General features: G+C 37.2%; 2 protein-coding genes across 2 annotated transcripts in view; one reads left to right on the forward strand and one right to left on the reverse strand.

Annotated features, from left to right (window-relative positions):
• Nucleotides 1-229: 229 nt before the first annotated feature.
• Nucleotides 230-10,425, reverse strand: LOC101862862 (dimethyladenosine transferase 2, mitochondrial). The gene is made up of 10 exons (XM_005095129.3): nucleotides 9,905-10,425; nucleotides 9,296-9,364; nucleotides 8,566-8,657; nucleotides 7,869-8,034; nucleotides 7,244-7,392; nucleotides 5,674-5,781; nucleotides 4,941-4,991; nucleotides 3,926-4,080; nucleotides 2,177-2,279; nucleotides 230-1,668 (listed from the first exon to the last, which is right to left on the reverse strand). Exons 1-10 carry the CDS (start codon nucleotides 10,314-10,316, stop codon nucleotides 1,501-1,503), a joined length of 1,473 nt encoding a protein of 490 aa, XP_005095186.1. The 5' UTR covers nucleotides 10,317-10,425; the 3' UTR covers nucleotides 230-1,500.
• A 344-nt stretch (nucleotides 10,426-10,769) lies between these two features.
• Nucleotides 10,770-14,406, forward strand: part of LOC101863254 (gamma-butyrobetaine dioxygenase) — a gene marked incomplete in the record, with an annotated part of 34,086 nt that continues 30,449 nt past the window's right edge. Inside the window, 1 exon segment of the mRNA XM_035968906.1 lies at nucleotides 10,770-10,850.

Raw genomic sequence — 14,406 nt, forward strand, 5'->3', positions numbered from 1 at the left:
GGGGTGGGGGCAAAAAGTGGATACGAAAGCAGACGACAGGACATTGCTTGAGAGCAGGAACGGAGGTGAAAAAAGACAATTTAGAGAAGAAAAATTTTCTTTGCTATCCGGATTCGAACGCGGGACCTATTGAATGAGAGGCGAACACCTTAACCTCTATGCCACGAGAGATCCCCCCCCCCCCCAACAGTACTCAGAAATCTGTTCAAGGACATAAACTAAAGACACCTTTTCCTTTTTCTTGAATTTAATTTCTTGTCAATGGCACAATTGTATACAGCTCATGTTAACAAAATGTACATTTCAACAGTCAAACAAAGACAAGGTCACACCACAGGTAAAGGCACAGTAGAAAATTTAAAAAATAAACATGAAAAAAAGAACATTGCGCAAAACTATTCCTGAGAAAAAAACTTTTTACATCCACATCTCATGTACAGATAGAGCAATATAAAGTTAATAATTACATTATTGCCAATAAATACTCAGAACAATAAGATATAATGCTATACAGGTACAGAGTTCTGATCACATAAGTATGATGAAGAGAACACTATTATTGCCATCAATTAAAAACCTTTTACAAAGTAAACATCCTCCCCCTCCCCTCCCCAATGAACTTTAATAAAACTTGAGTAACGATTACTGTACTGACCAAACTTTTACACACATAAATATGCCATCATGGAGCAAGTGTACAAAATCAGAAACCAGTCAGGAACATGATTTTAAAAATATTGTACCAAAAAAATTAAACTCCAGCTTAAGAAGTGTTAAATCTCAAAATTCTAAAGTGAGGATTTAGTGATGAATTGCTTTTCCCTTTCTGGGTTCAACAAAAGTCATCAATTTGAAATACAGTATAGTTTTCACAGACAGCATTTCTTTACAAGAACAAGATCCAAATGCTGACCATTACTTTGAACATATATATCACATGTTCACTTTCAGCTGTGAAGTTTATAATCACCGGCCCACAGTTTGGCAGGTCGCTGGCAGGCATCAGCTGGTTAAGTTGAGATTTTCTGCTTATACATGCACATTGTTACCGGCTATCAGGGGCACAAAGTGTTTTCCGCCCAAACCCCCAAAAATACTTCATAAAAGTCACCAAAAAATCTTCTTTCTACGCATGTTCTTTCGTATACCAGCATTAAAAAAAGCTGATTTTCTCAAAAGTGCTAAAATGGATGTAGGCGGGTTTTGCATCTTAGCCCCTCCCAAATATGATGACATTTTCCAAGATGTCCAACTGTCTAAGACAAGCACTTTTCTCCTTCACAATGAGTGGCCATCTTGGACAATTTTGATTGTATATGGGGTAATAAACTGTTGGTTGTGTGAGCAATGAGGAAATTTAATCGACAACAGACCGTCTGATAACACAGTCAAATGAACTGATACAACATCCTTGAAACCAGCCTCCACCACAGAGCCATCTATGCCCTGTTAGTCATCACATGAATAAGATTCGTGGCCTAGTATGGACAGGTTTCATTGTCATCTTTCAACATCAGATGTCTTGCTGGGAACATCGTCGTCTTTCACCAAGTCATCATGCACTCGTTCCTCCTCCTCCTCCTCCTCCTGCTCTATTCCCCCTGTTGTCTTCACCAAGATGTGGTTGTGGAGGGGAGAGCTCGCATACTCAGGCCACGTCAGCATTTCCTGGTTGGGATTTAGAAAAAATGATAGCGTTACAGGCTGCAGAAAACAAAAATGGCGAACCAATGTCTATTGTTCGTTTTCTTTTAGTTAGAATAGGGAGAGAGAACAGAGAGGGGTGAAAAAGTCATTATTTCATTACTCAATTCTACTTTTTTTGGATGCAGTTTGTAACGGAACAGCATTAATTTTAAGAACTCAATGCATATCATAGATACGTCTGTTTGTGAGTACAGTATAACTATATGAACATATTATGTGTGCATGTGTATATGTGTGGAAGACAGGATGAGGTAGAGAGTATGTGTGCATGGGTGTCTGCGCATACGTAAGCATGCCTATATGTGTGCGTGCGTGCGTGCACAGGGATGTGTGTGTGTGTGTGTACACATGTGTGTGTGTGTGTGCGCCTGTGTCTGCATGTACTAGTGTGTGTATGTGTGCAAGGAGAAACATCAAACCAATGTGCCAGCATCTGGATAATAAAGATCTATCTCATCTTTGTACGTACCTTGTAGAGAGCCAAGAACCTCTCTGTCTGTGTGGGGCCGATGATGTCCATCATGGTAAACCCAGCCCCTATCACCCTCAGCCCACAGCCCGGAACTAGCATCCTGTGGGGAAATAAAAGATCTTGACAATTTCTTGAAAAAAGAAAAATACTTAGTCATTCTTTAGATAGTGTTAGTAAGGTTTTACGGCACTCGCAACTGCACTGACATAGCCTAGGTGGCAATTGTTTACTTTCTCGCGTTTAATTCCGATCTAGATCTACACAAAACTCTATGCAACTCCCACTGCTTCAAAACTTTGCGCTGGAGTTAAGAATACATAAACCACGGCAATTTCATCATTTGTAGATTCTAGGTAGAAATTTACTTAACATACTGGCTTAAATAGGCCTTCCGTCGGTACTGGTTTCTATGGCCATTGAGTGTAATATTTCATGATAGAGTTCAGGAGTGGTCGCTCGTTACGGAAGTCCTCCCTGGAATTAAACACGAGAAAGTAAACAATTACAGTCTAGGTTTTGTGAGACAGCTAAACATCCAAATTATAAACACAGAAAAAAATAATTTCAAATACAAAGCAATCTTCCCCACCACCCTGCAGGCAAACACGTGACATTCAAATGTCAAAATCTTTGGAACACATTTCGTCTATTGTTCTCTATGAACTCTATCTACCCCCACAATCTGAAGAAAAAGAGAGAGATAGCATTTTCTTAAAAGCACTGACCACCCAAATCTTAGGCCCTTGTTTTGTGTACAGAAATTCACAGTTGTCTGTGAAAGATCTGTGATTGTTTATACCACTGTTGGATATTCATTTGATACACAAGTAACATTAGCCCACTGAGTAGGTTAATAGCTTAGGGGTTGTTCCATGGGAAGTAATTCAACAATTATAGTTCATAAAACGTCATCAGAGAACGGCTGTAGCGGGAGCTCTTCGAAACCAAAAGAAGTAGCCATTAGAATATACACTGACATTCAGATGAGATAATAGAAATGGAATAACAAGTTCCACCAGGATATATATATATATGCATTATGAGGGGACAAGCTAGAGAATGACATCTGCAGATTAAAGAGAAGAGTTCAGCAAAAACAAAATATACAGTATAATACTATATGGCGTATAATAATTGTGTCATCTTGTCCTGTTAAATAAGGTAACATTATTCTGTGTTTTTTCGAAGGAAAAATAAGTCTTGCACCAGCATCAATGATTAATTGACAAATTAATGTCATCTCCAAACAGCTTTCACTGAGAGAGTTTGTGAAGGAAGGGAAGTAATCATTAAATTATATATGAGTCACATCCAATGGAGGTAATAGAAACGTAATAAACTCGATCAGGATTCGTGCATTGTAAGGGGAAGAACAAAACTATATCTGTAGATAAAAATGGAGAGTTCAGCAACCAGAAACAAATCAGAGAAGAATATATACATATATAGGCTTCCTTCATGGCCTTCAATTATTACGTAATTTTGGTAAAATGAAAGAGCGGACGAAGCTTAGTGCTTTAAAAAAAAATATTCAAGTTTGAGAGAGAGAAATTGACCTACTGATGATTTATATATTTTTATATATATGTGTGCGTGCGTGTGTGTGTGTGTGTGTGTGTGTGTGTGTGTGTGTGACCATATAATGTGAAGTTCTGAGGACCGTCTGTTGAATCATTGTACTAACTGCACAAATACTGAAATACAGGTGTGCATGTCCTCAAATTCCTGCACAAAAGAAGCACTCACTCCAGTGTAGGAATCACACGAGCTTTGGTCTTCTTGTACAGCTGCCGGAGAAAGATGGAGAAGGGGGCGTGCTGATGCAGGGGCAGGACGTCCTCTCTCTTCTCCTTCAGACGCATCCTCACCAAGAATCGAACCGACGTGTCTAGATCCTTGAGCTGGAAAAACATAACAGAAACTTATAAAATAAAATTAACAGCAACCGGATTTTCTGAGGCAATTGTGAAAATGTTCCCTTGAGCCAGAGGGGAAGCCAAGCCAAAACGATATAGAATTTTTTAGAGCAAACCCAAATTCAAAAATTATAAATAAACTAAAACAAAACACATCTGCCATCAGAACCATGAGGCTCTAAAATGTTCACCAGAATAGCAACATGAAGAAACAAATTAAGATGAGCCACCACTCAAGGCATAGAGAAACTTATTCAAAATAAAATACAGTGGGCTTTTATTTATCACTTACTCATCTGACACGAAATTCCCGTTATGATGAAACGATTTAGATCCCCATTTCCTTCTTTCCCCTCTTTATTCTATGCATTGCAACTTCCCTTTACACGAAATCTGCTTAGCAAGAAAAAATTCTCTGGTCCCATAAAGTTTGTGTTGTCAGGGTTTACTGTATTTTCAATCAATGAAATGAGATAAACAAACTGAAGTATAACATGGATAGGTCGAACACAGAAGACTCAAAGCCATGCATCCGCCAAACTGAGACTGCGGTCTAGTTTTCTCTTCTTCTTTATCTTTGTAAGAATCCCTTGAACTAAGGATCCCTCGAATTCAAGCTATCCGCGTTATACTGTATGTTACCTCCATAAGCAGAAGCAAAGGAACAAAGCATCCTTTACAAATACAACAATCCCCAGACGAACTGTCTATCCTCTAATCCTCTAAACAATCATGATCCTTTTCCAGACTCCTGATCTAACTTAATGGAAATTTTTTAAAATCCACATAAATGTAGCTTTTCCCCACCGGAAAGAGCACAAAAAGATAGCAAAAAGAAGTCATACCCGTCGACTTTTCTTTGCACTGAAAGGCAACCAAAAACTGTCTGCCTGAAACTGAAATCAAAACCAGAAATAGATTATAACAATAAAAATGTACACTAATAGTGTCCACAAAACAATTTTCAAGAACTCTGAGTTCTCTAAGGTGCTGTACAACTAATATACGATGAGCAAAATGTATAAATGTAGCTGTTTGAGACAAAAAAAAGCAGCAAAATATCTCTTTTTTAGTATTTCCCTTCAGGTTAGGTTAGGAAAAAAATTAATGCTCATCAGATTGCTGCTTTACTGGGTACCAAAGAGCTAAGAGTATTTACCACTTTGTTTCCTGGTCTATATTCCCAGTCAAGTACACAGTGCCAGGCGGTTACTCACTCATTCATTTGTTTTAAATAGAAAGAAAAGTATATTAAGTCACATTTAGTGTCACAGTTTACAAAGAGGAAAGCAAGAGGAAAATGTTTTACAACGAGTGATGTAAGAAATGCCAAGTGTGTCTTCCTAAGTATCGATGTAGGATTGGGTGGTAATAGCACACAGCACTTACAATGAAGATTAGATATTGTGCGGTGACAAATTTCTTGTAACATCAGTGAAATAAAACAAACACATCTCACATCACATCATGCTGATGAATATATATGACAACTTTTCTCCACCACCCCCCCCCCCCCCCCCCCATGTGAAAGTTTGGATTTCTCTACATAACCTGAGACATCAACAGCACCTAACATACCTTTCCTATAACTTCAAAGTCGTACAGCAAATGAGCCAGGATGTGAAGGTAACTGAGGTTTGGGGAAGATTTATTAGAATTTCGATCATCCTTAAGATTCTCCATTGCCTGTAATGAAACAATGCACATTAGTAAGTTAAATAATAATAATAATAATAATAACAAGAAGAAGAAGAAGAAGAAGAAGAAGAAGAAGAAGAAGAAGAAGAAGAAGAAGTAGAATGATAATAATGATGATAATGATATATGTAATAGTAATAACAGTTGTATTTATGTGTCGCATATCCAAGCTCTACAGCATGTTCTATGCATTGTAAATGTTGCTTTGGAAACAAAAGAATTGAGAACTGGAGTTACTGCAGATACACATCAAAACGATTTATGACATTTTAACGGGAAGGCTTAAAAAAATACACTAAACACAAATCAGAAGTCAGTACCATTTCAATGTCAAAATTTGAAAGTGAGAAATAAAAACACAAAGGCTTGAGTTTGATTTGAGTAAAGAGAAGCACACCGACACAATAATGGTCATATTTATAGTGCAAGGAGGAAGCAAGACAGATCGACAGAAACAACAGAGGAAAAGAAAGGAAGTAGGACCTACAAGTGGAGCCTCCCAACCACCTGCAGAGACGAAGGACGGTGAGTTTTCCCCTGCATAAATTAAACTATAATCATTTATCATAATTTGAAATCAGACCGTTCTTCTTTTCACAGTAACAAAAATTGTACATAAACAGTATGTGCTTTCCCCACTTGGCCTGTAGTAGTAAAAGTAAACTGGCAAAGGTAGTGTCCCACTTTGCTTCACACAGCGAACAAGCTTTGTAATCCCCCCCCCCAACCGCCTGTTCCCCAGGTAACACTGATAGGGAACCCCCAACCAGAGGGGATTCAGGGAGAAAAACTCTCCAGCTCTATCATGTTTGGAAAAAAAACTAAAACCTACCAGCCTAAGATATCAAGTGCCAGATAGCCAGACCTATTGAAAAGATGAGCACAGATGTGGCTCCCCATTCTCTTTTCCGTAGCTGGGACCTCTGTTTGGCCCTGGGACAGTTAGTTATGCTCATCCCACATGTCTGCTCAACACCTTAATCAATTAGTTTTCACTCATCACGGCCTGAGCTGTTTCTTTTTTTTGCCACATGACAGCACTGCTTGATCTGGTTTTGAGAGGCTTGTTTTAAAACGACACTCTGATCAGTGTGAAGAAGACTATATCTGCCTTACCATAGATACAACTTCAAAAGATGATAGACACATTAAAAGAATAAAATGTCAAAAGCTTCAATTTTTCCCTAGTCTTTTTTTTTTCTTCAAAACATTTTTTTCCCTCTAGCATGAATATTTCAGAGCAGTTCTACACCCTCGCTCCATTCGCAATTCTCATCATCAGGTAAACCTGATCTTACGAGGTAAAAATATATCTTGTATTTGGGTTTATGTTAGACAACCGGACTTTTGGTAAATGTCGTGTTTATAAGAGCAACAGTTGGGCAGAGAGGAAAAAAATTCAGTTGTACCCATAGCATGACCACATTTTCAGTCAGTCAGTTTAACTCACCAATTTCATCTTTGGATGAACCAAGAAAAAAAATTCTACGCCTTCTGCTGCGAGAATTTCATCCCCAAGAGGCAAGTTACGAATCAGGTAAAACAGAAAGTCTTTGTTCTCCGCCTGTCCTCCCAGCACCAAGATGCTGTAAGTTTTTCCTGGAAAAGGTAAACAGGTAATTGAGGTAAGGGCCATTCCATGAAAAATGAAACGGCAGTGGATCACATAACTCAGGGACAACAACTTTCTGAAAAAAATTCTGAACAGTAATAGTCATTTTTGTTTGGCTTTTGTACGTCAGAGAAAGGTCACCTCTAACAAAACCCGAAAAAGATTTTAAAAACAGTTATATCACGGCTAACAATTTTTGGAGGCCAGAACACTGATGCAACTTACCATTATACCGGAGAAAAATGTGTATGAATGTCTTACGAATGGTCATAAAAACGTGTTACACAATTCATAAAATCTTGACTCTACAAATAAGATGTTACAAGTGTTCAATTTATCCATAACGACACTCTTCCTAAAAATAACTTGACTCTATGTTTGGAGGACTCAGTTTCTCTGTACAGGCAAATGCCACAAACACATCACACACGTACATCATTATAATTTCCTTAAGGCCACATACCATGAGACAAAGAAGCAGTGCGAAGCTTCTCTACAACCACCTGTTCATGCTGATTGTAGGATTTCACACTGTTGTCTTTTTTGGACGTATTCAGCTTAGGAAAGAGTGACAACATTGGCCACTCGAAGAATTCAAACTTTTCTGCTCCATAGGCATCTTGCACTTCCTGAAGACACAGAAAAAAGTGTAAGAAAAGGAATATTGGCCCCATAATAGTTACAGTGGAGTGCGCTTCAACGAACAGAGTCAATCTGAAAACAGCAGTAAACCAAAAAAGAAATAAAACCCACACCTTTTTTCTTCTATTTGAGCAACCTCTCACAAAAAAACAGTTAAATTAAAGAAAATCTGGCAGTTCCGCAGATTTTCGTTTAAACAGATTTAACTGTATTTTATGACAGACAGACATCTTTAATTGTTCTGGGAAAGCCATGGCTGGGAGGACAATAAACCGATCAACTTGTCAAGTTTTATGAAAAAGGATTTTAAATCATTAACAATAACAATATTGATGATATGCACCAAATACTACATAGCTACATTTTGATGACTGCATTAACAATGCTGCTGTCACACCAATCAACTATCACTCTGCTAGAAATTCTGGAACATTTAAGATTTATAGCTAACAATCTTACCCTTAATTTTGATGATATGGTAAATGAATGACCTCAACAAAAATCAACAAAGAACGTACACGTAACAGTGGTGTGAAAGCTTTGTTGGTTTCCAAGGCTATGACTTTAGACACTCCACTGCGTAAAAGTTCGCGGCTGATCATCCCTGGACCTGCAAAGTAAAACCTTATGAATATGAAATATGATGCTCAGGTGTCAAGATCTGAAATTCACAACAAAGTAAAATGTCGAAAACAACTTCGGTCTAGCATGCAAGCAGCAAACAGATTTTCAGGCCCCAATTTTTTTCTTGAATTTCATTTTTTTTGTGGTACTAAAAACTCCATTTCATATATAATTTACACAATACCTGTAAATCAAATTAGGTCAAAAGAAATGGATGTTTTCATACCCAATAAAAAGAGCAAGAACAAGGACATTTTCAGCTGCAAAAAATGTTTGATTCTCATAACTGAACGTTTATGAGTAGCAAGGAAAAGTTAGCACTGAAAATCACAACAGTAGCAACATATTCTAGCTAGCTATATTAGTTCACAGAGCCATTTTCTTCAAACGAGCAGAAGTCACAATGGTAGTAGTTCAAAAACGAGAAATTGACGGCACAGTTTCCTGATTTCTGAGGTGGCATGCTCTAGTGATAGACTAGAGGTAGGGAATTTTGGGAATTTTACACAAATTATGGAAACTATTTTTAAAATGATTTATTTTTACCCAGACAGTCTACAGGGTCACAAAATGTAGAAATCATTTTTTTTTTAAAAGGCAATGCAACAGCTACGGAATACACACCAGCCTGAATTTCTAGCAATGGAGCACCTTGCTTTCTCCGATTCTTCAAGACTGTTGTAACCAATGATCCTGAAAAAAATCCAAAAATGCACAGAATTAGCATTTTCATCTCATTATATTCTCCTGTCTAAATGAAGTAACGTAAGTTTTTTTTTGGGGGGGGTGTTTCAGTAGCGGTTTTACGGCTCTCGCAACTGCATAACATATGAGCGCCAGAGTAAGGTATAATAATAATTGGATTTCAAAAGGAGACTTGGGGCAAATTCTTTCGAATAGATCACCAACAAATGAAAGGCATTTGAAAGTATGTATCCTGATTGACTTAAATTGTACCTTGTGAATTTACAGTTTTGGTTAATTAAATGTGTTGCATGAATGTCATAACAGAAGTCTGAAAGAAAAAAATACACAAAACTAAAAAATTAAATGTTTAAAATTCTGAAAGAATAAATATTAAAATGAAGTCAAAACATAGATTTAGATCTAGATCTAGATTTCTAGATATATAGATCTAGAATCTATAGATTTAGTCAAAATAATCATAATTATAATACAATTCAAAAGTCTTTTTTCTTTTTTAAAAGAAAGAAGTAAGTTTAAGGTCCTTACGAGCAGTTTCTTCATCAAAGACATACGCATGTTTGGGTCGACTTTTTGAGTTTTCCTTCAGGTTCTGCAGCACTTGAGTCACACTAAGCCTAAGCGGCTGACTACGATGTTGCTGATGCAGTGAAGATGCATGATCCTGTCCCTGACCAACTTCATTATTTCTAGCAGTAGCAATAGGCCTAGTTTTTGGCTTAGGTTTCTTAGCTTTTGTCACATAGCACGCAAATTGCTGATACGTCATTTCTGACAAAAGAGACTTTTTCCTGAAAACACAATCTCCTGTCTTGAGTGAACTATACATGAGTCGACATTTTACATTAACATCAGGAAAAAGTGGAGACGACAGGCACAGCAGGCGATCTTTGAACAAAAAGGTTATTGCTTTGGAGTAAGCTTTCTTTTTAAAAGACATCTCTCCGGCTTATTATTCTGATTTTCAGCACAATTTCTTGCAATAACAATGATAACGTTGAAAAGAAAGTCAGTATCCTAGAATAGTGAACAGAATATTGAACAGAAAGCCCTCACACCACTTTTTCTAAAACCGAAAGGACATGATGGGGGCAGCCATTTTGAAAACAATCATCATTATGTACCCACTTTGAGCATGCGCAATTCCTCTTCCTATTCGTACTTCGCCTTTCGCCGTTTGAGTTGTTTCATTGGCTTCGTTGACAATAAGTTGAACCAGAAGGCATTTTGAACTAATTCACTTGCCAAAATATTGAATTCTTTTTCCCACTGAGACTTTACAATATTCAATTTAGAGTTTTAAAAAAGAGAGAAGCCACAACTTCGCAAAAAATGGCCTTTTGCACAGCTGATGACAGAGTAGAAATAAAGTTATAAATAACTTTCCTGGTCAAGAGTCCAGCGGTAACTGGCAGTTCAGACCAGTTTCGTTTAAAAACTGGAATTTCGTTGTGTTCGGCTGGTTCGGCTGTAGGTAGGTACACCTCTGTGCAATCTGGAGTCTAGAGGACATCATAATCATATATTTTGTATTATATAAATTCTATATGTTTAGCGTTTGATTGAATGAACAATCAAAGCATGAACATCAGTGACTGTGCTCTATGATGCCGGTAGCAACCACTGCCGTTTTGCCAGTTCCTGTGAACTTGTTTTTAACTTTTAACTCTTTGCAAATTGGCACTTTGTTTACCTTGTTGTGTCGTCGTTGTTTTTTGTTGTTGTTTTTTTAGTCCAGACCAGCAAGTCGCAAATAGCCAATAATAGGCTAATGATAATTTAATAATCATTGTTTTTCTACTCCTGCTCTAGCCTCCTCACCAAGTCTCATTTCACAATCTATGTAGATCTATTGGTTAATCTTGTTGTTAATTTGTACAAAATAGAAATTAGGCTATCTTATAATTTATATTTTCATTCTTTTTATAATTTCTAGAACTTTGCAACTTATGCGGCAGGCCGTCTGTCATGCTTGCTTATCTTAGCCCTATAAAACTGAAGTGGAACAAAAAATTAAATGTGTGAAATTGTAGGCCTTTCCTATAGATAAAGAGTACATCGACATCGTGGGAGGTTAAATGCCCCTCAAAGTTACTGAACTTTAACTTTAAGTTAAGGTCATTTAAGAGACGGGACCTCCTCCTAATTTAATGTCCGTCTCCGATAAGATTGAGCCGAATGGGAAAATTTGTGTAAAGTGCCTTTTCCAAGAACACAATGACAATGTCCGACTGAGCCATACCTTGAAACCCCGGTACCTGCGATCTCATGAGATTACAAGTCCCAGACATGTCTAGACAACAGACGCCACATTATCTAAAACTCTTGCCATTCTAATGTTAACATAACACAAAGTAAAAAAGAAGTAATGTTCCTTAGAGATATAATATAGGCCTACTCAGTCTTTTTAAAATTGATTTCAGTATAACCATTCAATTTTTGTATTATATTTTCATTTATTACCAGCTGCTTAGTTTGTTACCGTTCCTCAAGTCCAAAAGAGCTTTGCGTTGCAGGAAAACTGTACTTCTTATAATATATATATATATATATATATATATATATATATATATATATATATATATATATATATATATATATATATAATGTGGGTGGTTGATGGGTGCTCTGGTGTGGTTTGCTACTTCTTTCCTATCAAACATCTATAGTTTTTATCTCCCCTCTTTTTTTGTGTTTGTTACTCTCTTGTAATGTAACACCTCTAATCTTCGTCACTTGTATATGACCTTATTGTGTTGCAAGTGCCATTATAAAACTACGGGAAACTAAATATATATTTTTTATTATATTGTATATATATATATATATATATATATATATATATATATATATATATATATATATATGTATATATTTTATACATTTTATATATAATATATTGTACGTTTTCCATGTTCAAACATTTTGATCACTATACTCAACACTCTGAAAAGGATGCCTTACATCTGGACTGCTGGCTATTTAACTCATTCCTGAAACCATAAGCCGCACTTTGCAGCTCGCTCAGCCCATGTTTTATGGTTCTGATTAAATTGTTAATTAATTACTTAATCTCTTCTTACCGTACCAGTCATCAGACTCACGACCTCTATTTCATATATATATTATATATCCGAATGGCATCATGCAGAAGAGTTAACGCTCAGATGCTACTGGATCGCAAACAACAACAACAATAACAACATATATTATATATTCAGATGACTTTTTTCAATTGAATTATTTGAACAGTTTTATACAAGGAAATTTTTTTCCTTGTTCTGTGCTGTCTCTTTGGAGCTTCTTTAAAAAGTTTAGAAAAAATTGCATTTTTTCTCGTAACAGTCAGAAAGGGGAAAAATGGTGACCTAAACAGCTTGCTCACGATGAAGAAGAGGGTCTTAAAAATTAAATTAATTGTTTAATAGGTGTATCTACGCCCCATCGAACAACTTAGATTATTAGACAGGCTTTCATAAAACGGAAAAGGCATCATGTCAGTTTTTTAAAAAGAAAATTTTGCCATCCTTTTGCAAAGTTTTCCTCAAAAATTGTTATTGTGTGAAGCCTTTTTTGCGTCAACAGTTTCTGCTCTTTCCTCATGATCTTCATCATCGTTGCCTTTCTCACCCTGGATCGAGATATATAGGCCATGAACAAACACTTTCCACTCTTCCCTACCCTGGGCTAACCTGTTGATATTATTCCATGTCTTCCCACTTTTCTGTACATCAGTTTCTGTAACTCTTTTCCAGGTTCCACGTGGTCTTCCCCTTGATCTTTTGCCTTGTGGATTCCAATCCAACTCTTTCCTTGTTATGCATGCAGCTGCCTGACTTCCTGAGAGTGAGAGCATGCCCAATCCATCGCCACCGCCTTCTTCCCACCTCCTGTTTGACTGGGCTCTGTCTTGTTCTCCTTTTAAGTCTTCCTCGTTGGTGACCCTATCTGTCCATCTGATCCTCAGTAGCTTCCTTAAACATTTATTCAAGAAAACCTGGATCCTCTTTATGCAACTGAAATTCGTTCCATGTCTCACATCCATACAACAAGATTGACCTCAAGTTTTAGTTGAAAGTCCTCAGCTTTGTTCCTAGTGAGACATCCCTGGTTTATGTTCAGTACCCAGTTGTCATTTGAAAGCATAATATATTATATTTCAATTCAGTGGAGCTTTCCCTATCCAACTGTTGAGAAATTTTCTGAGGGCAGATATCGTTGTTAAGAGAAGACAATGACAAAAACAACATTAATTGTCATAAGGCTTTTTAGTTTAGTTACCATTTCATCTCCAAGAGAGAATTGATGGCTTCCTTCCTTAAATTTATTTTTCTTTTTGTTAAGAAACTGCCATGCTGCATAAACAATAAACTAAAGAATGTGCGTGTGCATGTGTGTAACACGACATGTGTGGCATACCTGTGCATGATCATGTGTGTGTGTGTGTGTGTGTGTGTGTGTGAGAGAGAGAGAGAGAGAGAGAGAGAGAGAGAGAGAGAGAGAGAGAGACAGTGTGTAAGTTTAAGAGAGAGAGGGGGTGGGGGTGGGAAGAGTAAGGGGTAGGTGCGAGAGATGGGGTGGGATAGGGTGGAAATGAGTAGTGTGTAGTCATAGATTGTGTAGTGAAGCGATAAGTCATCCTTGCTTTGGCCTCACAGAAGATGTTCTATCTTCACCCAGAACCACAACAAACCTGCTCACACTCGCAGAGAATGTGGTGAGGTCAGCATTTTTGCCACTACATTGACGTGCTAGATACATTACAAACAAGTCTTTCTTTTTTCTTTTCTGTTTTTTTTTTTTTACTGTCGAATTTGCTCTACCAGCCACCTTTAGAAGACAATCACCTGTACAAAGAGCCACTTATTCCCATTGCCCCCTTGCGTGTTTACAAGTTTAATCTCTTTATTATTTTATCTTTTTCTCTTCCTTATCCTCCTCTCTGTCCTCTTCCTTTTCCTCTTCTTCTTCTTCTTCTTCTTCTTCTTCTTCTTCTTCTTCCTCTTCCTCTTCCTCTTCTTCTTCTTCTT

This window comes from Aplysia californica, unplaced genomic scaffold (assembly GCF_000002075.1).
Source record: "Aplysia californica isolate F4 #8 unplaced genomic scaffold, AplCal3.0 scaffold00096, whole genome shotgun sequence".
NCBI classification, from domain to species: Eukaryota; Metazoa; Mollusca; class Gastropoda; order Aplysiida; family Aplysiidae; genus Aplysia; species Aplysia californica.